Source organism: Dreissena polymorpha, chromosome 9, assembly GCF_020536995.1.
Source record: "Dreissena polymorpha isolate Duluth1 chromosome 9, UMN_Dpol_1.0, whole genome shotgun sequence".
In the NCBI taxonomy this organism is placed as follows: Eukaryota; Metazoa; Mollusca; class Bivalvia; order Myida; family Dreissenidae; genus Dreissena; species Dreissena polymorpha.
Genome location: NC_068363.1, coordinates 54,319,977 through 54,346,386, shown reverse-complemented (window position 1 = coordinate 54,346,386; position 26,410 = coordinate 54,319,977). Strand labels below are relative to the sequence as shown.

At 34.1% G+C, this 26,410-nt stretch overlaps 1 protein-coding gene across 1 annotated transcript; it reads left to right on the top strand.

Moving 5' to 3' along the window:
- The first annotated feature begins 2,284 nt into the window (after positions 1-2,284).
- On the top strand, positions 2,285-26,321 carry LOC127846052 (clumping factor A-like). The gene is made up of 11 exons (XM_052377229.1): positions 2,285-2,356; positions 3,075-3,222; positions 14,757-14,840; positions 17,738-17,797; positions 18,360-18,419; positions 20,183-20,242; positions 21,944-22,258; positions 22,969-23,283; positions 23,994-24,308; positions 25,001-25,061; positions 26,201-26,321. Exons 1-11 carry the CDS (start codon positions 2,285-2,287, stop codon positions 26,319-26,321), a joined length of 1,611 nt encoding a protein of 536 aa, XP_052233189.1.
- Positions 26,322-26,410: the final 89 nt, after the last annotated feature.

Sequence of the window (26,410 nt, the reverse complement as noted above, 5' to 3'; positions counted from 1 at the left end):
TTTGAATGACATAAAATCTCCTTTAACCTGCAACCACTTAGATACGCATTAGAACGTTACATTTAATATAAAAACTTTCTTACTAGATTCAAGTTTTAAAGACTTCATTTCGAACCCTTAGATACTGATGAGCAGCGAACAGCATAAAACCTGAACTGCGCGCACGCGATAACGTAAGCTTTCTCTGTACTCCCAAAAAAATCAATATTTTTAAAAATCCTATTTCTTTCGACGTTGACTGAATAAAAAAAGTGTATTACACAATTTGAAATCGGAGATATTTAGAAAATAGAAAGCTTTTATCTGTTCGTTGGAAAGTAAATGTAATACATAAGGTTGTCGTTAGTTTGTTAAACAATGTAATGCTTGACATAAACACTCACTAAAATTATGCAACCCTTGTAAAAAAAAAACTTGAACTGATGAAAATTCCGGACATTTTCATGTAACGAATCTTGCCCAAAGTTCACAATAATAAGGACCACGTTCACTGCGTTTCCTATTAATATTAAAATTCAAGTTGTATTTCGTAAAATGCATTATGCCATTTATATAAATTATTATACGCGCATAGACATTCGACGGTGGTCATGAAATGATATACACGTATAATTGTTTTTACACAAAAGTAAGCCAAACATGCTCCAATATATGAATGCCATAATAAAAAAAGTGTTTTTTTATACAAAATTATTGTTGTTTTAATTTAATTAATGATTGCAGTTGGTACATATTACGAAAAGGACATGATTTATAAGTGGTTAATCTATCAGTTGTTTCAAACGTGTACATACAACCTAGTTAGGCATGAACTAGGAACACTATTGAGCAAGAAGAGATATCTCTATTTCAGTGAACTCTAGGCCGTCCCTCTAATTGCTTTTTCTTTATTTTTAAAATGGACTTGTTAACATATTTTTGAGATTTTCGAGAAAGCAATTAAATATGTCTTTAAACAAATATATACCGTTTTGAATAATATTAATTAGGGACAAGAACACAAGTTTAATGAAAAATATTTCATTCGCCGGTTTTCGAACCCCGGCCCTTTATAAGCATAACATTGCCAGTGCGCTTCGCTGTATTAATAACTAGTGAATTATGAACTCTGTTTGAATACTATACGTGTCGAGGAACAGCGTTTTCAATGCTTTATATATTACCTATTTAGAATGGTCATTATATTTTTATGAAGAAATATTTTAAACATAATTCTCAGTCACGAGTTTTTATTTCGCTAATTTAAACATACTCTATACAGTCCTTTATCACATGCCATACCCTGTTTCCCATCTTATATAACCATTACATATTTTTTTATTACACATGTGTAATACAACCTTTTTGTAGCGTTTCCATTGGCTTTGTTTTCGTTTATTGACCAATCGCATTTTATTATTTTGCTGAAAAGACGTTGCAACGTCAAATGACGTCACTAAATGTAAACCACATTCTGGATTTATCATTATGTTTGCGTAAATATTTATTTAATTTGGCCATTTAAAAGCATGTGATAAAAAAGATCTGACACTCGTTGTCATATCATACCATATTTTATTAAACTCGCCCAGGAAATTCGTTAGTAAGCTCGCCATAGGCTCGCTTACTAACAAAATTCCTGAACTCGTTTAATAAACTATGGTATGATATGACAACTCGTGCCAGATCCTATATCTATGACACATATTTGGCCGATTGTAATTTGACCCAACTGTGAACAAGGACATTTAAGTCCTGAATGATTGCTTTCTGTTTAGGTTGCATACAAGCAACTGATTGCGGATTGCAGATTGGTTATGGAACGAAACTTGCCAACTTTGAGGCTCTTATGGACGATGTAAATTAAATCTAGAAGGCTCAACTTATACCCTTAAAATAGGCTTAGATAAACTTAGTTGTACTAAGACCATTACTGCGTAACTGAGCTGCATTCTGGGGGTAAACCCTGCTAAATGCATGTACGCCCTATATCATAAAATTATACATAAATAAAGTGCGTGTTGAATGTATTGGCTGATCGTTTATTTTATTTTCAAGTATAGGAATGGGAGGCATGGAGCATTGCACATGTCCTGCCGTACATCCGAACGTACATTCCGAAGCTTTTGTTTTTAACGTCTAGGTCTGTTTTTATTTTTATTATTTAGTGATCGGAAATTTAGGCTTATTAACTTAACATACATATAACTCAATTTTCATTTAAACCGCATCACACATCTTTAAGAGAAAATGATTGTTATGAAGATGGAGAGAGAGGGATTGCCAGGTAAGAAACTGCGAGACGATGGGGCGAGAGAATGCCAGAATGGGTGAGATGGTTGAAGACATGAATGAATTTGAAGAAAATAATATTGAAGTGCGAGCGGACTAGAGTCCAATTGGATGAGACAAGAGAAAAGTTGGAGAAGCCAGGGTATACATTGGGAAGACACGACATAGATTGGAGGTGGGCGGCGACATGAGTGGTGGGGCGAGACAGGAACGAGGCGACAGGCAACCACTATATATTTAAATTGAAGAAATGTGTAAAATGATCATCACATGCACATCATAATATTTAACAAATCCAACCTGCAGTCAACGATAGGACTATATTTGTGTAAATTGTTGGTGACGACGACGACTGACCCGGGAAGCACAGTCTTAAGTATTTCGCACTTCACCTTATTATTTCCACAAGTAAAAGTTGCATTTTACTGAACATCTTATGGTTGTATTTCAAAGTCCGCTTAAAGTGTATATTCAGTTTTATTGTAAAGACTCTTTCAAAACATGTCTCAAATGATTGATTTCATTTTAAATGCAGTTTTTGTGTCTTTGAACCGCTCAGGTACACCCTTTCAAACTGCCGGTCAATATAACAAATTCTTTACTTGCTGGGTGCATTTTAAGCGCATGGACGTTCTTTCTTTCAAATTTAAATTTCAATGTAAATGCAAACGACCATTGTTTAATAATTTCAAGAAACCACTTACTTTATCCATATTTTAAATGTATGATGAAACGATACAATATCAATTTTTAATTCATTAATTATTGTTGTTATGCTCTATGATATTTATGCATATTTGCAGATCCGTAAAGCACATGAGAATACGTTATCTCTCGGTGTCAGTTATGCTTTAAAACGAATGACATTGGTTAAGGCATCTCCCACTTGGAACAGGTCTGCTGATAAAAATCACATCGATGTTACGTCTATTTATACACCCACACCTGCAGGTTGGGGCGGGGCTATTTCTGTGGAGTGGTATTTCGAAATAATTTGGCACAATGTTCACCTATGTGAGACTGGGTGTCGCACCCAAGAACCACGATGCTACTTTCAATGTCAAGATTAAACTTAAGGTCAAACAATATACGGCTTTTCATCTTAAAAGTAAGGCATATCCGTTTAATACGTTGACCATGTATTGCACTATTTCGAAGAATTACGTGTTAAACCTAAGTGGCTACCTTTAGGATGACCATAAGACCTTTCGGTCTATGTTCATAGCACTGGACTTAATTGTCAAACTTAGAATTGCCCGACCCATATCTTGATCATGCATCAAGGATGTTGAAACAATAATGCTCACCTTTATAATACAGTGTGTCGCGCACAAAACCTGTGTGGCTTCCTTCGAGGTAAAGGTTAGAGCTTGAGTAATAAAGCACCTCTTTATTATCAAAATATGTTTTCCCCTTAAAATCTGAATTATTTATGATGATAAATTATTTCCTTGTACAGAAATAATACATAAAATGTAAACAATAAATATCTTTTAAAAAGAATGCCTTCGTTAAAATTAATATTGATGTTATTTTACATTAGAGAGCAAAGGCGGAAAATGAATAAATATTCTTATTAATTGGTACGCATATATATAATATACTTATATATTTATATACATGTATATATACGTCATCGGAACATGTGTATGGCAGATTTTCAAACATGGTAATGTTTCCTATTGGTTTTACAAAGACTGAGTTAAAAAATAAAAGCTAGAAATGATGTGCGGCCAGATCTTTCTCTTGCGTGATGCACTCAATGGATGAAACCAATCTTTTTATTGCATAAAAAGAATATAACCCGCATTTTGAACACATAAGATGGTTGGGTTGCACCCATTTTTGCCATGCGCTTTGAAAAGAGGGCTAAATGCACGTGCGTAAAGTGTCGTCTCAGATTAGCCTGTGTAGTCCGCACAGGTTTATCAGGGACGACACTTTCCGCCTTAACTTGATTTTTGCTAAGAAGATTCTTTATTGAAACGAAAAATATCATAAAAGCGGAAAGTGTCTGTGGACTGCACAGGCTAGTCTGGGACGACACTTTATACGCGCATTCATGATATCGTAAACTATCAAAGGGCTTTTGATCGGGTGTTTTGAACTCTGCCTTCTTAGAAGCTGTTGTAATCATTATGGAATTCTATTATAATCTAATGTCTAGTATTTACTTGGCAAATCAAATTACAGGCTGAATTTTAAGTTAAAAACACAGATGTTAAATCGTATTGGCAAAGAATGGCCTGTCTTCGTTGCGCTCGCTTCTTCTTAAGATTTATCTTAATATGATATAACTATTACGTGTTACGTGAATAATGGAATCATACATCACCACATACTTTACTCAATTAAATAACAAAAGTATAGGGAATCTTATAACATACTCGATTTATGAATTGTCAGGAACATTTAATAAATTGACAATGTCAGAAAATAACACTTATAGCAAATGAACACGTTTTAACTCCGGCAAGTGCAATTAGCTCTAGTGAAGATGAACTATACTATATACGTAACATTCGCATTGATGTAATTTTACAAGGCGCGATTAATAACACGATGTTTATTTTTAAATTAATAATTGCATTACTTTTCTCACCACACTTTTTATATAGAAATGTTCCTTTTGTTTACTAATCAAATAAGTGAGAAGTTAGTATAACAGTTCAACAATAAGTATGTCTTGATAAGTCGTGCAACGCAATCATGATTAACATCAAATTTATCATTCTTAGTTCGTAATTATAATTATAATTGCGTAAATGGCCAACAAGCATTAATTCACGTGTTTGGAAGTCAGTTTCAACATGACGTAGTTTTTTATTATTATACAATTACAGTTGGAATGTAAGCTCGATCAAATGTGTATAACCTGTTTGCCTATTTATTTGGATAATAGCATAAACTAACATTTATATGTTATCATAATTACAATCAACCATAAACACTATTATAACTAACTGGCATATGACAGCGTTCCTGTATATGTATGTAATTGAGTCGCGTTCTGAGAAAACTGGGTTTAATGCATGTGCGTAAAATGTCGTCCCAGATTAGCCTGTGCAATCCGCACAGACTAATCAGGAACGACACTTTCCGCTTGAATGGTATTTTTTGTTTAGAGGAAGTCTCTTCTACACGAAAATCCAGTAAATGCGGAAAGTGTCGTCCCTGATGAGCCTGTGCGGACTGCACATGCTAATCTGGGACGACACTTTACGCACATGCATAAAACCCAGTTTTCTCAGAACGCGACTCAATTGCACAACTAGTCGCAGGACGAAACATTTCCGCTCATGCTGTGTCCATGCGAAGCCGGGAAAACATCAAAACTGACGAGTCAAAGGTTACTGAAAAAGTCCATGTATACCATAATTGAACTGGATTGAAAGTCAATTATATTTTGTACATTTGAAACCTTCTTTTGTTGCTTTTGTAATATTCCTGCGTAGCAATTTTACTGTTGTAGGCCAAGACAGATTTGTATATTTTGAATTATCCCTTTCAGTCTTCAATGTTTTAATTTTCTTTCATAATTTAACTCCATTTTGATTATTTTGAGTACAAATTATGTTAATTATAAAAGTAAAAAAATAATTTAGAACAACTTCATTTACATACATAGAGAAATGTGTTTTTAATTATTTGATTGGTACCCCACGTGTAAGTAATGATGTACAAAAACAAAACTCATATTTTGGAACCGAGTGGTAGCAATTTTCTATGGCCTCAAACCCGCACTATCAGTATTATAATATTTTTACAGCAAAACATTGAGTAAAGGCGCAAACAAAACATGTAGTTTCGCTTTTCCGCATATATATGAAAAATGTATTTTCCAAGTAGTAACGAAGCCAGGCTCTCATATATTCGATTATAAAACCACACCATGTCTGTTAATATCCTTTTCTTAAAATGCTTGAAAAAAAAAACATTTGCAGTTTAAACATTTTAACAGCAACAATTTTAGGAGTGACGCCGGCGAATAAAAAACTCCGTTAACAAGGGCTGGGATTTCTCAACTCTCCTCATATGTACGATACGTGAACAAGCAACGCGGTGTATGTTGGTCATTTTATGAATAATGAGATCATTTTTACATTTCTTTCATTATATATATATATATATATATATATATATATATATATATATATATATATATATATATATATATATATATATATATATATATATATATATATATATATATAGTGTCTTGAACAAGTATTTATGCTTAACTTTGAGGAGTACCTATTTTTATTTCCTTTGACTTTCGATCTAACCATTATAATGAGTGGACATACAAAAGATAGATGTACATGTATAAATGTTTCATTATCATAATCATTATTGAAAATATACCTGAACTTTATCTTAGCCAAAACTAAATCCTCTACTTGTATTGCAAACACATTCCTATTTAGTCTTTTGAACCTGGCAGTTTGTTAAAAAACATAAGTACGTTGTCTAAAAACAGGCTAAACAGGGACGACAATTTCCGCCTAAACTTGAATTTCGGTAAGGAGGGACTTCCTTGAAACTAAAAATATAATAAAAGCGGAAAGTTTCGTACCTGATAAGCCTGGGCGGACTGCACAGACTAATCTGGGACGACACTTTACGCACATGCATTATGCACAGTTTTGTCTAAAGAAGACACATATATGTAGGGTATGCATATTCTATAAATATAACAATACTACCTTGTAAACCTTGCGGTAAATACGCCATTTAGTTTTGTTCTTTAAGAAATGTTATTTTTTTATACAGCGATATAAAGTGTTTATTGTACATGACCTATGATATCTTGAAATGTACTAAATTGTCACACGAAATTCGTTAGGCTAAATATACCGTGCAGTGTACTCACTAATAAAATTGTGGTGGGGCGTGTGTATACAAATAAAGTTTGGGGTGAACATTGTATTATAAATGGGTGGATAGTGTATTTGTGTATAAGCCGCGGGATGTCCGAAGCATGCATGAATATAAATGAAACTAATATGTGCGCATTATGTATATTGGACAAATATCCATAAAGCAAAAAAGCGGCCAGTGTACGTTTTTTTGTAATTAATTGTTCAGGTTTCAGACATTAAACGCTAACATTTGAGAAAAAATAAGCATAAGGAGTAACTCGTGTTTTGCGCCGATTGAGCAATAGTTACTTAAATCGCATATAATTATGTCTTTACAACGAACTTTACCTTTAGCCCACTAGCTCCGTTTCGTTAGTACACTTAAGGAAATAGCGTTAAGTAGTTTTAAGCCGTAAAATATTACTAAAACTACGTACTTTTTTGTAATGCTATGGGCATAGACAAGAGCAGTAACCGCAAACATTCGCCATTGAATACTAGTAAATAATAAGATGTCAAATTCAGCCCGGTAATAACACTAGTTCGGTAACACGAGTCATCGGACAGCATGATAGACATGAGCCGTGCTCTATGAAAAGGGCTTTTAATCCATGTGCATGTGCGTAAAGAGTCGTCCCAGATTAGCCTGTGAACTCCACACAAGCTAATCAGGGACGACACTTTCCGCCTTAACTTGATTTTTGCTAAGAAGATACTTTGTTTAAACGGAAAATATCGTACAAGCGGAATGCGTCGTCCCTGATAAGCCTGTGCGTACTGCATAGGCTAATCTTGGACTACACTTTACGCACATGCACTAAACCCCATTATCACAGAGCACGGTCCATATGTTTCCAACTGCATAGGACGCATTCCCGCTCGATGATTTGTAGTACACCACAAGAAGCTTTATCTGTTAAAAACAAATTAGATTTAATTTATATTATTATTAATATAATTTTACGCTCCGTTATAAACGTTCGCACCACGGATATACATGTATATAATTATGTTTAAGTATGATATGTTTATAAAATGAAAACAACTTTGTCATACAATCATTTATTAGGAAGAGCGTTTTGAGTCCATTAAATATAATTAAATAAGAATTATAGAACCGGAAAAAAAGTTTACAAAAACATTATCGCAATCCATAACAGTGAACCTGCACATTTAAATGTGCCTTTGTAACCCCCGTCTATGTAATGCGAAATTTTAATTAATTTGCATTGTATAAAACGTGTCACATGCCAACAGTCTTGGAAACTAGGGTTCATGCTCAGTGTTTTATCTGAGGCAGACTAACCTCATCCGCGATGTACTGTCCCGGGAACAAGCTCAGCGCCTTGTGTTCAAACTATTCATAAATCACGGTCGTTTTTCCCCCGGAAAAGCTCAGCGCCTTGTGTTCAAACTATTCATAAATCGCGGTCGTTTTTCCCCCGGAAAAACTCGGCGCCCTGTGTTCAAACTATTCATACATCGCGGTCGTTTTGCGCCTTGTGTTCAAACTATTCATAAATCGTGGTCGTTTTTCCCCCGGAAAAGCTCGGCGCCCTGTGTATAAACTATTCATAAATCGCGATCGTTTTTTCCTCCGGAAAAACTCGGCGCCCTGTGTTCAAACTATTCATAAATCACGGTCGTTTTTCCCCCGGAAAAGCTCGGCGCCCTGTGTTTAAAATAGACGGGCGAGTCTGGAGCAGTTAAAACTCCAAGATAGATAGACTACTTTTTTGCTAAAGCATTTTGGTAAATTATACCCTAATGCATATAAATGGACAGAAGCGCTGTTGAGAACATTGTTAACAGGTTTATCGTTTGAAGTGATATTGCGTTTGAATTAACGACATCATTTATCCCCACGCGAACGATTGTCACATGCCATATTTTTACGTCACGACATTCTAACCATTTTTAAATGACAAATTGCTTGCTAAAAGTAGGCATCAGGAAATATCCTAAGTTTGGAAATACCCTAAGCTGCCCTTATATATGCAACACAATTTGCAATAATGTTTATTAGTTACGTTTGCATTTTCGTGAACATTTCGTTTTCGAAAATGGAACTTTTAACTTTGGGTAAGTTTTTTAAAAATAAATATAATTGACTTATATACTCATGTTTGCTTTCATTTGAATTTAAAGTGATGTCTATTTAATTTACCCCCTCATTTTACTAATGTTTAATAACGTGTTTTATAGTATTTCAAATGTATCATTATTTTCGATATATTGTTTAAAAAATATAATGCAAACAGTTTTAATTGAAATGTATTTTGAAAGAAGCGCTCCTTAACTAGTGTATTACGATTCTTACCTTAAAGGCAACCAAGCTTTATTTGTACAAATTTTAATTTAAGATATGTTTGTTTTTTTAGAAATGTACCAAAATACCTATTGAAATGTATTATTGAAAGAAGCGCTCCTTAACTAGTGTATTACGATTCTTACCTTAAAGGCAACCAAGCTTTATTTGTACAAATTTTAATTTAAGATATGTTTGTTTTTTTAGAAATGTACCAAAATACCTACAAGAATATCGTATGAAGATTTCCTTCCCCAAAACTTTAAAATATCGGTCAAGAACAATTTATACTAAATAATATCTCCGCGTGATATGTATTGATATATAGTTTCGTAAGTAACTACACGAATGCGGTCAGATTCCTTTTAATATGTTTCCCTTTTTCTGTAATTTTCCATTTGCAAAAACAATTTTTCGTTTTACACCCCAAATGGAAGATCATTGCTTAAGCTAAACAAGCATGACAATCATATTGATATCTTCGAATGCTTATAACAAGCGGTGTTCAATGACATTGGTAGTGAAAAATAATGCAGTTTTTTTTCCATTGTTTTGCGATACAATGAGAGCCTTGTCATGCGAAAATGTGTTGTATATCATATGCGGCTAGCGTATTCTTGTCTTGAGCTACCATGTCCGCTATACATTCGCGCAAGGTTTCGTAGTCTCGTTTGCAGAAAGGGCATTTCTTAACCAGACTGCATGATTGCGCAGGCTGGTCAGGATCTACGCTGGCCGCATATGGCATAATACCCATTTTCGAGTTAACTTCACGTAAACTAATAGCTTAATTCGGCAGTTAAATGCACGCACAAGAACGATTAATTCGGCAGTTAACAGCACGCAAACAAACGGCTAACTTCGGCAGTTAACTGCAAGCAAGCTAATATTCAATACCGGTATATTCTAAAATTGTACTAGTATGCTTCATACTGAAATGTAGATGTTATTCAAACGCATTTAAGGAAACTGAAGTTATATTTAGACAAAACGTATGCTAATAAGCAAAAGTAAAGAATCATTAGATATTTCACTTAAAGGGATTTATACAGCCTACCAAATTTGTTTTACAGATAATGATTTATATGTACAGTCGGTGATTTAGGGTAAATTTGATAACTTGGAGCAAACATCTTTAACACGTTACTTAACATGTCTTTGTATTAAGCATTTCAATATTTATCCGGGCATATTTTTACCATTGTCAGGTACTTTTCGTGCTTCCTTCTTTCAGGAACACGTTACAATAATGTCTCATTTAACCCATTTATGCCTAGTGGACTCTCCCATCCTTCTAAATTGGATTAATTTATTTCCAAAATTAGGGATGTCTAGTATATTTATTTCTATATTTAGAATATTTCTTACAGAAATTCCTTTAATCAAACAGCCCAGACCCTGATGAGACGCCGCATCATGCCAAGGCCTTTTTTCTAGACGCTAGGCATAAATGGGTTATATAAACGAGAGAAGGCCATTAGGCCAGAGTTTTTTGATAAAAAGATTTTCGGATTTTTTTTTCTAAAAGTGTCGGGTAGGAGGACGGAAAAAAAAAGATGGGTGACCAAATATGCACTCACTTAAAAGATGTTATGGTATGAAGTTCTTTTTAGTAAGCAACCGCAGTGATTTGTTTCAAACATGTTGATTTGCTAAATGATTATAATCAGACTGTAGGTCTTGATTTGCAGTTTTTAAATCAGTTTGAATTTTCTTTTGTCCAAAATTAACTTTTTGGTGATTTTTTTTTTGGCTGAGCATTTTAACCATAGTACCTGTGCGTTTTTCGTGCGTGGAACAAAATAACTTTGTTTGCTTTCATTTGAATTTATTTTTTTGTTTTAATTGTCTCATTTGGTTGAAACTTGCCATCTCAATGTATTTTTTTCAGAAGGAATCCATTTTTGGCATTAAAAATACCTTTTCTCAACAAACAACAAATAAGATATTGAGGTTTAAAAGAAACATTTAATAGTGTATTGTCCAGTAAAAATCAATACCGCAGACAAATACAAACAACATAATAAAACCCTTTTGCTCTTAAATGTATTAAACAACAGTAATGTTACTTGCAATACATGTGTTGTTTAAAAGAACAATTTCTTCCAGAGATTGAACAATATGTCATAATGTTCATAATTTGGAAAAAACACAATGGAGTCCTGAGGTAATGCACTCTGGCAGGTCGAAAACATCAAGAATGAACTTTCTCTCTACAGTATCCTCTCTGATAGGCCATACAAACACTGTCACTCAGTGTTCATTCTGGGCCAGATTGCTGGTTGGGCAATGACCCATCAACCATAAATTTAGTGGGCCATTTAAAGATTGTGTAGGATGCAGGATTTATGATCACTACCAGCTGCATGTCTATTCAGAGAACTTGTCCGAAAATCCGAAAAGCCGTTAACAAATGTGTTACTTTGACCATGCTTTTACGAATGTCACAAAACATGAAATTATTTTTGTCATCGTTTGACAACCACGTAAATTTTCTCTACCCAACCTTTCTCGAATTTATGATCATCTATCTTTTTCGAAGGTTTCAACAATTGTTCGCTTGAACCAGCAGACGATGAAGGCCTACTCGCTTTGGCCGAAGCATCTGCTGTTTTGCCACCTTCCTGATCAGAAGTTCTTTCACTTTCCCTTGTTTTTTTTGTTTAAAAAATGTAGGAGAGTTCGTCCCTCGCTTCTCTCCTTTCTGCTTTGACATGTTTTAACACTTTTTTCAAAAAACGTTGGAAAATCGCAACTAAATATGCTGACAAACGTTTTCAACACTTTCTGATGACGTAGACACAGTTTTCAGACATTTGACATCTATCAACCAATGAAAGTGCAGGATTCCACACCATGCGCCCGCGGTAGCCAAGCAACGGTTATTTTCCACCTACTCAGCAGACCCGTGTTTAGAATTCGCAGTACGATTCTATCGCTTTGTTTTTGAAAATTAAATCTCCCATTGATTTTATTTTTTAATGCGCCAATTTTATTATGTATTCGCCCGACTGGCCCACTGATATTATTTAGATTGCGCCCATTAATATTTCGATGCGGTAATCCCGCAATGGCGTTGCCCAGAATGAACACTGAACACCCCTGCTTTTCTTTCTTGCAAAATTAGTTTATTTTTATCACTAACCCATTGTTAAAAGAGTCAAGTTTTTGCAATTTTCACAGCGGATGCCACAGTGCCTTGTTGGACCAGGGAATTTCATTTTAGATACAACTGCTCATTTTTAGCCTGAAAAATAAAAATAAACGATTTCAAATAATTAATTTATTTTATTTGGACATTCATGGTTTGAAATCGTTTTAAAAACTGTTGATTTTGCGATTTTTGAACTTTTGGTACGAACTAGTCCGTAACAAAACCGAAGTTTCGTACTCATTAAAAATAACGAAAATACACGTATTATATGCACAAATTCTTCTCTACAACTGCATTAAACAACACATACAATTTTATTCTTTAAAATATGACCGTATTTGTGCGTCAAATATTGAAGATTTAAAGTTGATAGGCGTAAATGGGTTTCGCATTTCGGGCACCTGTTTACGGCTGTTGAATTTAAATCGTTCTTTTCGTATTGCTTTCATAATAATATTTAGTCATTTTAATACTATCAATTTGATAAAATTGTAAAGAAATAATAAAATATTAACTTACAAATCGATTTTATTCAGGATTTTATTTGACGGTTGCATAATTATTGAGTTAGCAGCATTGTGTACAAACCGGTCTTATTGACAATAACGTAGTGACGTCACCATCTATGTATAGAATGGAGTTAGCAGACTTTGCTGTTGAAAGCGTTGTAGCGTTCTTGAACAAACAATTATGGCGTAGCTTTTGGTAAATTCCTGCACAATTGAACTTTTTCTTAAACCCGGCACCCATTTCGTGTTTAAAAGCCACCTTTTGGCATCCGAAAAAAAATCGAGATTCAATTTTTATTTCTTTTTGGTTTCGTCAAAAATTAGAGTCGGCGGGTCCGAAAATCATTTTATTAAAAAGCTCTGGCCTTAGATAAAATGATGTCTAAAGAGATGATTTACCACATAGGTTTAAGCGTTATAAATTAGTATTCGCTAGGCATCAAATGCAACGAACATTATACATGACATCATGTTTGCCTTAGTAGTGCAATTTTAATTTATGAAAAAAATAATAGCATACAGAAACGTTATGAATTTCTGATTTTTTATAAGAATCATAAATTACAGAAACACTTATGGTACATTAAATGAAATAAACGATTCGATCTGTAAAATTGAAGTATGACAAGCGTTATATGAAAACTCTAACTTACATATTTCAGATTTCAGTCTCATTATGATTGAACATAAACTCGTACAAGCACTCGTGGTTTTATTCCTTTCTACATATGCAACAATTATCCGATTGTTTAACCCTTTTATGCCTAATGGACTCTCCCATCCTTCAAAATTGCATCAATTTATTTCCAAAATTAGGGATGTCTAGTATATTTATTTCTATATTAACATTTTTTCTTACAGACATTCCTGTAAGCAAACAGCGCAGACCCTGATGAGACGCCGCATCATGCGGCGTCTCATCTGGATCTACGCTGTTTGCCAAGGCCTTTTTTCTAGACGCTAGGTATAATTGGGTTAAGAAGTGAGGTAGCGGCATTTTCCAAGATCCTTTTCGAGGGAAGAATTAATTTTCTCACATTCATTTTTTTGCTTAGTTCTTTCTTATAACTTAATATTCTTTTAGATATTTACATACATTAGAAATTACTAATCTATCACATGAGACCAATTACTTGTGTAATTTATATACAGATGGGTTAATATAAAATATACGGCGTTTTTCCTTAAATCAAGGTAATCATTGATTAAAAAGCCTTTGCTTTTAAAGAATCAATTTGAGCCGTGCTCTGTGAATAAGGGGTTTAAATCATTTTCGTAAAGTGTCGTCACAGATTAGCCTGTGCGATCCGCACAGGGCTAATCAGGGACGACACTTTCCGCTTTTATACTTTTCGTTTCATGAAAGTCTCTTCTTAGCAAAAATCAAGTTTTGTCGGAAAGTGTCGTCCATGATTAGCCTGTGCGGACTGCACAGAGTAATCTGGGACGACACTTTACGTACATGCATTTAACCCCTATATCACAGAGAACAGCTCATTTAACCCTTTGCATGCTGGGAAATTTGTCGTCTGCTAAAATATCGTCTGCTGAATTTCTAAAATTAGCATTTTCTTCGATTTTTTTTTCTCAAAGACCTTCAAAATTCGGTTCCAGAACAGAAAGAGTTAAGTGTTAAAAACCTCTGCTTGCAGGCTATCGATTGGTGTTTTTCGGTCTCATAATGTGCACGTGCACTCGTGCCGATGACGACGAAATTGAGACTAAAGATAGTTCAGGTGAGTTTTGTGAGTGTACATTAAATATACTTATCAACAGATAAAATGAGTCCGTTATTCTTGAAAAAGAGTAAGTTGTAGAAAAACATAAATATATATGTAGTTTTATAGACAGGGACAACATTATTTCGAATTATATTTGACCTTTTTAGGAAAATGATTTCACCTGTACTCGAGAAGGTCACATATCGAACAAAGCATGTTATGCAATTCATCAGCCCTGACTTCGATTCCTTAAAGCAAAATTCAAAGAATAAATAAATACATGTATGTTTGTAAAACATTATTAATGACTCTCGGGCATCATATACATTAATGTACATCAATTTTGCGTGGCAAAAAACAAAACCATAACGTTTAGTACTGTATATAATGATTCAAACCTCTTGTAATATGTCCTTCTTGTCACTTTATGTTGGTATAATAGTTAGTTTGCCAGCTTCTCAGGTCTAGAAGACACTGTAGACAGTATCACATGGAATATTCTTGTTGTTCACGTATGAAGAATACATTGATCTCTTTAAACTTTAATGTACACGAAACAAAATCAAACACAAACTTCTCTCGTATTTATTTTTGTGAGTACTTATTCCAATAAGTTTATTTTGTTATATTTATTTTGTCTGAACCATCACGCAATTTCCCCCTTTGCAATAGATATAATGTTTCGCTTCAGATGGTGAAAGTGTGCTTGACGCAATGGTAGAGCATCTGCTTACTGATCAAGACAATACGGGTTCGTATTTTGGATATTTCACGTTTTATATCAACTATTTTTCTTACTATAAAAATTAGTGAAGTCTATTAAAAACATGTGAGATTTGAAAGCTGTCATATCTAATGTCATTTGAACAAATGAAAAAAAAAGTTAACAAGTCCATTAAAACGTGGATGGGAAAGATATTTTGATTAAATTATCGTACTTCAACGACGTGTTTCATATACTAGTATGCCATTATTTAAATAAATACAATAAATATATTCCTGACGTTTATTGCTACCTTTTTGCATGTTTCGTTGTGTGTTTTACAAAGTTAATATCGCCGTACTTTATTTTAAGATAACATACTTATTCAATGTATTTTTAATGGGGCTCGTTACTTTGAATTGTTTTAACGGATAAATAATTGTCTTGTTTCTTGCAGAAGACTGTCGAGTTTTTTTTTAGTGCTGCTTTATCGTTAAACTCTGTTATGGCAAACAATTACCTTGTGTTTTTGGGCGAGCTGGGGGCGCTGATTTTGTCTTGACTATCACTTGATTACCCATCTGCTTTTGATATTATGTTTCGCTTCAGATGGTGAACGTTTGCTTAGCGCAGTGGAACCGCATCTGCTTACTGATCAAGACAATACGGGTTCGTATATCGGCTAAATCACGTTCTATTATTAACTATTTTTCTTACTATAAAAATAAATAAAGTCTATTTAAAACATTTAAGATTTGGAAGCAGTCATGTCTAATTATATTTCAACACATACAAAAATCTGTTAACAATTTAATTAAAACGTGGATGGGAAAGAGATTTTGATTAGACTATCGTACTTCCACAACTTGTTTCATATATGCTATAATTCAAATAAATACAATAAATATGTCCCTGACGTTTTTTTCCTACCCTTTTTGTATGCTCAGTTGTTTGTTTTTAACAAAGTGAATATCGTCGTATTAGATTTTGAGATAACATACTTTTTCAATGTATTGTTAATGGGGTACGTTACTTTAAATTGTTTTAACGGATACATATTTGTTTTGTTTCTTGCAGAAGACTTTCCTTTTTTTTTAGAGCTGTGATATCGTTAAATTTTGTGACGGCAAATATTTATCGTGCGTTTATGGGCGGAGTTGGGGCTCTGATTGTGTCTTGACTATCACATGATTACCCAATCTGCTATAGATATTATGTTTCGCTTTAGATGGTGAAAGTTTGCTTGGCGCAGTGGACGCGCATCTGCTTACTGATCAAGACGATACGGGTTCGTATATCGGCTAATTCACGTACTATATCAACTATTTTTCTAACCATAAAAAATACTTTAGTCTATTAAAAACATTTAAGATTTATAAGCAGTCATGTCTAATGATATTTCAACACATTCAAAAATCTGTTAACAATTCCATTAAAAACGTGGATGAGAAAGAGATTTTGATTAGATAATCGTACTTCCCGAACGTGTTTCATAATTATATGCTATAATTAAAAAAATACAATAAATATGTCCCTGACGTTTTTTGCTAACTTTTGGCATGCTCAGTTGTTTGTTTTTAACAAAGTGAATATCGTCGTAATTGATTTTGAGATAACATACTTTTTCAATGTATTTTTAATGGGATACGTTTATTTAAATTGTTTAACGGATAAATAATTGTCTTGTTTCTTGCAGAAGACTGTCGAGTTTTTTTTAGTGCTGTTATATCGTTAAACTTTGTGACGGCAAACATTTACCTTGCGTTTTTGGGCGGGGTGGGGGTCCTGATTTTGTCTTGACTATCACTTGATTACCAATCTGCTATTGATATTATGTTTCGCTTCAGATGGTGAACGTTTGCTTGGCGCAGAGGAAGCGCATCTGCTTACTGATCAAGACAATACGGGTTCGTATATCGGCTAATTCACGTTCTTTTATTAACTATTTTTCTTAATATAAAAATTACTTAAGTCTATTAAAACATTTAAGAATACAAATTTTTAATATTAATCTGCAAAATATGTTCACGTATGAAGAATACATGTGATCTCTTTAAACTTGCATGTACAAGAAACAACATCAAACACAAACTTCTCTCGTATTTATTTTTGTGAGTACTTATTCCAATAAGTTTATTTTGTTATATTTATTTTGTCTATACCATCACGTGATTACCCCCTTTGCAATAGATATAATGTTTCGCTTCAGATGATGAAAGTGTGCTTGACGCAATGGTAGAGCATCTGCTTACTGATCAAGACACTACGGGTTCGTATTTTGGCTATATCGAGTTCTATATCAACTATTTTTCTTACTATGAAAATTAGTTAAGTCTATTATAAACATGTAAGATTTGAAAGCTGTCATATCTAATGTCATTTGAACAAATGAAAAAAATATGTTAACAAGTCCATTACAACGTGGATGGGAAAGATATTTTGATTAAATTATCGTACTTCAACGACGTGTTTCATATACTAGTATGCCATTATTTAAATAAATACAATAAAAATATTCATGACGTTTATTGCTAACTTTTTGCATGTTCCGTTGTGAGTTTTTAACAAAGTGAATATCGCCGTACTTGATTTTAAGATAACATACTTATTCAATGTGTTTTTAATGGGGCTCGTTTCTTTAAATTGTTTTAACGGATAAATAATTGTCTTGTTTCTTGCAGAAGACTGTCGAGTTTTTTTAGTGCTGCTTTATCGTTAAACTCTGTGACGGCAAACAATTACCTTGTGTTTTTGGGCGAGCTGGGGGCCCTGATTTGTTCTTGACTATCACTTGATTACCCATCTGCTTTTGATATTATGTTTCGCTTCAGATGGTGAACGTTTGCTTGGCGCAGAGGAAGCGCATCTGCTTACTGATCAAGACAATACGGGTTCGTATATCGGCTAATTCACGTTCTTTTATTAACTATTTTTCTTACTATAAAAATAAATTAAGTCTATTAAAAACATTTAAGATTTAAAAGCAGTCATGTCTAATTATATTTCAACACATACAAAAATCTGTTAACAATTCAATTAAAACGTGGATGGGAAAGAGATTTTGATTAGACTATCGTACTTCCACAACTTGTTTCATATATGCTATAATTCAAATAAATATTCCCTGACGTTTTGTCCTACCCTTTTTGTATGCTCAGTTGTTTGTTTTTAACAAAGTGAATATCGTCGTATTAGATTTTGAGATAACATACTTTTTCAATGTATTGTTAATGGGGTACGTTACTTTAAATTGTTTTAACGGATAAATAATTGTCTTGTTTCTTGCAGTAGACTTTCCATTTTTTTAAGCTGTGATATCGTTAAATTTTGTGACGGCAAATATTTATCTTGCGTTTATGGGCGGAGTTGGGGCTCTGATTGTGTCTTGACTATCACATGATTACCCAATCTGCTATAGATAATATGTTTTGCTTCAGATGGTGAAAGGTTTCTTGGCGCAGTGGACGCGCATCTGCTTAATTAAGATAACATACTTATTCAATGTATTTTTAATGGGGCTCGTTTCTTTAACTGATCAAGACGATACGGGTTCGTATATCGGCTAATTCACGTACTATATCAACTATTTTTCTAACCATAAAAATTACTTAAGTCTATTAAAAACATTTTAGATTTATAAGCAGCCATGTCTAATGATATTTCAAAACATGCACAAATCTGTTAAAAATTCCATTAAAAACGTGGATGGGAAAGAGATTTTGATTAGATAATCGTACTTACCGAACGTGTTTCATAATTATATGCTATAATTAAATAAATACAATAAATATGTCCCTGACGTTTTTTGCTAACTTTTGGCATGCTCAGTTGTTTGTTTTAAACAAAGTGAATATCGTCGTATTTGATTTTGAGATAACATACTGTTTCAATGTATTTTAAATGGGGTATGTTTATTTTAATTGTTTTAACGGATAAATAATTGTCTTGTTTCTTGCAGAAGACTGTCGAGTTTATTTAGTGCTGTTATATCGTTAAACGTTGTGACGGCAAACATTTACCTTGCGTTTTTGGGCGGGGTGGGGGTCCTGATTTTGTCTTGACTATCACTTCATTACCCATCTGCTATTGATATTATGTTTCGCTTCAGATGGTGAAAGTTTGCTTGGCGCAGTGGAAGCGCATCTGCTTACTGATCAAGACGATACTGGTTCGTATATCGGCTAATTCACGTTCTATTCTATTTTTCTTACTATATACATTACTTAAGTCAATTAAAACATTTAAGAATACAATATTTTAATATTAATCTGCAAAATGTGTTGCATATTACTAGTATTTGATATTATTCGAAGAATTTGAATAAGGATTGAAAACTTCGGAATGTGTACTAAATACAGCGTGCATGTAATTTTGCCTATTAAACGAAGTCGCTCAATATAACAATGACAACAACAACAACAACAACAACAACTCAACAACGAAATGTTTCTTTCTGCTTAAATGAAAATGAAGCGATCGAAATAGTATAATGAATAGTAACAAACAAAACAAGAAAAAATATATAACTTTGATCTTAGTCCGAATGAAAAAGTCATTCAGTCTCCTAAATAGTAATGATGTAAGGATAACGTTAATTAAAACAAGAGCATTTAGGTTGTCATTCAGTCAACTGTTCCATAAACATTTTCTTCAGGAGAAACCTCCATGAATCTTGCCAATAGCCTTTCAGCGCATGCCGTGCACACCATAACAGGTACGTACAAATTGACAAATAAGAATTTGCTGTTTAAGCCAATCACTCGGAATTTTTCCATGTTTTTCTGTAAAATTCACCGTAAAGTTGTGTTCGTTTTTTGGAATGTTGTGACGGACCTTCGTCGTAATGTTATGGTTTGTCGCAGTCCGTAAAATTGTGTTTTTCTTGGAAGAAAACAAGTGGTCACCATCTTGTGTGAACGGTAAAACTGGTTTTTAAAACAAGGTAGGTTTTTAAACTTGAAAAGTAGACCCTCGTTATCCTTGAAATACCTTTTTTTCAAAAATTCTGGAAAAAGCTGCTTTAAACCAAATTAATGATCATATTGAGGCTAACAATCTCCTTTAACCATACCAAAGGGCCTATAAACGACATCATGGAGTTGAAACGGCAGGGCTTAAAATGTATAATGACCATCTAGAAACCATTGATGAAGGACAAGTTACTAGCGTGGTCATTGTTGACTTGAGTGCAGCGTTCGACACCATTTATATCCCAATACTTATTCGTCTTCTTTAAAACGGATTTTGTTTTCATGGCATTTCCTTGAAATGGCTCAACTCCTATCTCACCAACAGAGCAATGAAAGTATTAGTCGAACAGTAACCATCTGAAACTGAACAATTGCTATTCGGTGTCCCTCAGGGTTCTTTTACCGGATTAGTTATATTTACATTTTATATATCTGCTCTCAACAGAGTTGTTCGTAAAAGATATGCGGATAACCATAATATGCCTTCAAAATTCAAACAGGTTATTCCGAAAATGAGTCAACTGTTTTTCAGCACCGATAAATGCATGGAAGATGTCATTAAGTAAATGTCAGCCTTCAAACTTAACAAAAATAAATAAAAAACTGAAATTATTATATATCGGACCAGGCAACATTTGGAAAAACTGAGTACTTCAAGCGTGGCTTTCGGTGGTTGCAAGGTGAAATGTGTCAATCATGTAAGAGATATTGGTGTTATCATGACCAACAACTTAACGTTTACAAACACATCCAGAATAGCACAGCTACGAAATATCACAGGTATGCGTAAACATCATACAAAAGAGTCGGCAGCATTAGTTGCATTGTTTTTTAATTAATAAGCTATAGCAATTACAATATCATGCTGCTAGAGTAGTCATGAACGTCTTTTTGAAGAACCAATCACTGATCTTCTAAAACAGCTACACTTAATAACAGTAAAAGCAAGGGTGATGTTTAAGGTCTTAGTTGTAGTCTTTCGGGTAATCAATGGAACAGCTTCAATATACCTTAGGTAAAATGTTTGTACTTGCTCGATGACACTACAAATTAAGATCACAAAAGGAGATAACATTGTACATCACTGGACAACGAACACAATAGGCTGATAGATCTCTTGCCGTCGTCGGTCCAAAATGGTGGAACAATCTACATGAATACCTTAAGAAAAATCAATATAGAGCCGCGTTTAGATCAAGGCTGAAAACACATTTTTTTCTGCACAATTTTGCAAACCACGAATGTACCAGTCAAATTAATATAAAGTCTGACTATTTTTATAAACTAGAATAGTAATTTCTGATAGTTGTAAAGTTATTAAACATAAATGAATATTGTTTACAATTGTTCGTCTTACTGCTAAATTTGTAACCGTGGAGCGCAATAGAATATGTAAATAATTGCGTTATATTAATGCCATGTATTTGTATTTGATGATGATATAGATGACGATCGCAGCGATGATGATAGAGATGAAGATGGTACCGATGATGGTAGAGATGACGGTGGTAGCGATGATGATAGAGGTGACGATGTTAGCAATTATGGTAGCGATGGCGATAGTAGCGATGGTGATAACGATGGCGATAGTAGCGATGACGATAACGATGACGATGCTAGCGATGATGATAGAGATGACGATGTTAGCAATTGGGGTAGCGATGATGATAACGATGGCGATAGTAGCGATGGTGATAACGATGGCGATAGTAGCGATGATGATAACGATGGCGATAGTAGCGATGGTGATAACGATGAACGTAAGAAATTATTCACTGAACATCTACTATCGCAGCCTATAAATACTTCTTTAACTATGTTGTCATCTTTATTATACATTATCCTAAAATCTTTCTTTATTTATTCACATATTATTAAACGTTTATAATGATATCCATCTGTGAAGAGTAGCATGTGTATTGCTTTGCACCTGTTTGACTAGCAGTCGAATGGGCCGTCCGCAGATTTATATATATATAAATCTGCGGACCGCCCATTCGACTGAGAGTCAAATATGTATAAATCTGCGGACCGCCCATTCGACTGAGAGTCAAATATATATAAATCTGCAGACCGCCCATTCGACTGATGGTCAAACATTGTACATCTATGGACAACGAACACAATTGGCTGATAGATCTCTTGCCGTCGTCGGTCCAAAATGGTGGAACAATCTACATGAATACCTTAAGAAAAATCAATATGAAGCCGCGTTTAGATCAAGGCGGAAAACACATTTTTTTCTGCACAATTTTGCAAACCACGAATGTACCAGTCAAATTAATATAAAGTTTGACTATTTTTATAAACTAGAATAGTAATTTCTGATAGTTGTAAAGTTATTAAACATAAATGAATATTGTTTACAATTGTTCGTCTTACTGCTAAATTTGTAACCGTGGAGCGCAATAGAATATGTAAATAATTGCGTTATATTAATGCCATGTATTTGTATTTGATGATGATATAGATGACGATCGCAGCGATGATGATAGAGATGAAGATGGTACCGATGATGGTAGAGATGACGGTGGTAGCGATGATGATAGAGGTGACGATGTTAGCAATTATGGTAGCGATGGCGATAGTAGCGATGGTGATAACGATGGCAATAGTAGCGATGGTGATAACGATGACGGTGGTAGCGATGATGATAGAGATGACGATGTTAGCAATTGGGGTAGCGATGATGATAACGATGGCGATAGTAGCGATGGTGATAACGATGGCGATAGTAGCGATGATGATAACGATGGCGATAGTAGCGATGGTGATAACGATGAACGTAAGAAATTATTCACTGAACATCTACTATCGCAGCCTATAAATACTTCTTTAACTATGTTGTCATCTTTATTATACATTATCCTAAAATCTTTCTTTATTTATTCACATATTATTAAACGTTTATAATGATATCCATCTGTGAAGAGTAGCATGTGTATTGCTTTGCACCTGTTTGACTAGCAGTCGAATGGGCCGTCCGCAGATTTATATATATATAAATCTGCGGACCGCCCATTCGACTGAGAGTCAAATATGTATAAATCTGCGGACCGCCCATTCGACTGAGAGTCAAATATATATAAATCTGCAGACCGCCCATTCGACTGATGGTCAAACATTGTACATCTATGGACAACGAACACAATTGGCTGATAGATCTCTTGCCGTCGTCGGTCCAAAATGGTGGAACAATCTACATGAATACCTTAAGAAAAATCAATATGAAGCCGCGTTTAGATCAAGGCGGAAAACACATTTTTTTCTGCACAATTTTGCAAACCACGAATGTACCAGTCAAATTAATATAAAGTTTGACTATTTTTATAAACTAGAATAGTAATTTCTGATAGTTGTAAAGTTATTAAACATAAATGAATATTGTTTACAATTGTTCGTCTTACTGCTAAATTTGTAACCGTGGAGCGCAATAGAATATGTAAATAATTGCGTTATATTAATGCCATGTATTTGTATTTGATGATGATATAGATGACGATCGCAGCGATGATGATAGAGATGAAGATGGTACCGATGATGGTAGAGATGACGGTGGTAGCGATGATGATAGAGGTGACGATGTTAGCAATTATGGTAGCGATGGCGATAGTAGCGATGGTGATAACGATGGCAATAGTAGCGATGGTGATAACGATGACGGTGGTAGCGATGATGATAGAGATGACGATGTTAACAATGGGGGTAGCGATGATGATAACGATGGCGATAGTAGCGATGGTGATAACGATGGCGATAGTAGCGATGATGATAACGATGGCGATAGTAGCGATGGTGATAACAATGAACGTAAGAAATTATTCACTGAACATCTACTATCGCAGCCTATAAATACTTCTTTAACTATGTTGTCATCTTTTTTATACATTATCCTAAAATCTTTCTTTATTTATTCACATATTATTAAACGTTTATAATGATATCCATCTGTGAAGAGTAGCATGTGTATTGCTTTGCACCTGTTTGACTATCAGTCGAATGGGCCATCCGCAGATTTATATATATATAAATCTGCGGACCGCCCATTCGACTGAGAGTCAAAAATGTATGAATCTGCGGACCGCCCATTCGACTGAAAGTCAAATATATATAAATCTGTGGACCGCCCATTCGACTGAGAGTCAAATATATATAAATCTGCAGACCGCCCATTCGACTGAGGGTCAAACAGGTGCAAAGCAATTTGTGCTGTTATACCGTTAAACTTTGTGACGGCAAACATTTACTTGCGTTTTTGGGCGGGGTGGTGGTCCTGATTTTGTCTTGACTATCACTTGATTACCCATCTGCTATTGATATTATGTTTCGCTTCAGATGGTGAACGTTTTTTTGGCGCAGTGGGAATACAATATTTTAATATGAATCTGCAAAATGTGTTGCATATTACTAGTATTTGATATTATTTGAAGGGTGGTGGTCCTGATTTTGTCTTGACTATCACTTGATTACCCATCTGCTATTGATATTATGTTTCGTTTCAGATGGTGAACGTTTCATGGCGCACCGGGAATACAATATTCTGGTTACCTTTCATTTGGCGCAGTGGGAGCGACTGATCAAGACAATACGAGTTTGTATATCGGCTAATTCACGTTCTATTTTCGACTATATTTCTTACTATAAAAACTACTTAAGTTTATTAAAAGCTTTAAGACTACTATATTTTGATATTGATCTGCAAACTGTGTTGCATATATATATATGACCCTAAGTGATTTTGAGATAAAAGATCAGTCGTCAAGATCACAGATGCATTCGATATTAATTAAATATGTGAGCAATATCAGATATTGACTTATTCGGCAGCCAAATCCGGGGACATACACCTTTTGCAAAGATTTGTGTGTAATAAATGATAGTCATTAGGCCACCATCATCCATTTAAGTTTTATGTAAATATACTCATTTTGTCGTTAAAATGTGTTTGCATTAACATTGTCCTCATCTCTGGCATTCGAATTATACATATATAAATCTTAATGCGAAATGTGTGTCTAAATACTTCGTTGTTCATGCTGAAAATTTGAAGCGACAGTTACTACTGTCCCGTGATAATTAATAGTTCGTTTACCCGTTGGATAAAGTAATAGCAAGTTTTATACAGCAAGTAATCTTTGAAGCTTATTTTATCCTTATGAAAGTTAAGACTTAGGACTTCTTCAAATGATATAAATTAATTATATGTGTCTGAATGAATAAGTTAATCAAATCCTCTGAACACATACAGATATAATGCACTTGCGTATAATGTTTTCGTATGCCAATCATGAAACATATAATGAAATTGCGTATAATGTTTTCGTATGCCAATCATGAAACATGTCCACACGTTGAGTAAACATTGGTAATATTTAATAACATGCTGAAACGTCTTTCGATAATAATATATAAAACATAATTAAATTAATGAATATTCAAAACATTAAATTATTTATTTGATTCCCTCCCATCGACACACTCTATTTTTGTGCCGACTCTAAAAGTATTGTGTTCTAGGCTCGGAAATATTTGTTAACGTTAATATGTAAATAAATAAAGGCTGCATATATATTTGGAAGATTTCTGTCTTAAGTAAAGTGTTCAATAAGTCATGTATGCTTAAAAAGTTGGTTAATGAAAGAGTTCGTCAATAGCTTTGTTTTGTGATGATTTCATTTGCAGTAACTGTTTTTCAACTTCAGCACTTCTACCTTCCGTAACAACGTCTATTCGAACATCGTCGACAACAACACCAACGCCGACGACGACGAGAACTACCACCACACAAGCAGCAACAACAACGACGAAAAGCACTCCCAGTGAGGACCATGTTCTAATTGATTAATAAGTTCATTTTAAATTCGTTATTTGGTCAATATTCATCTGAATGATGATAGTAAATCCTACACTGA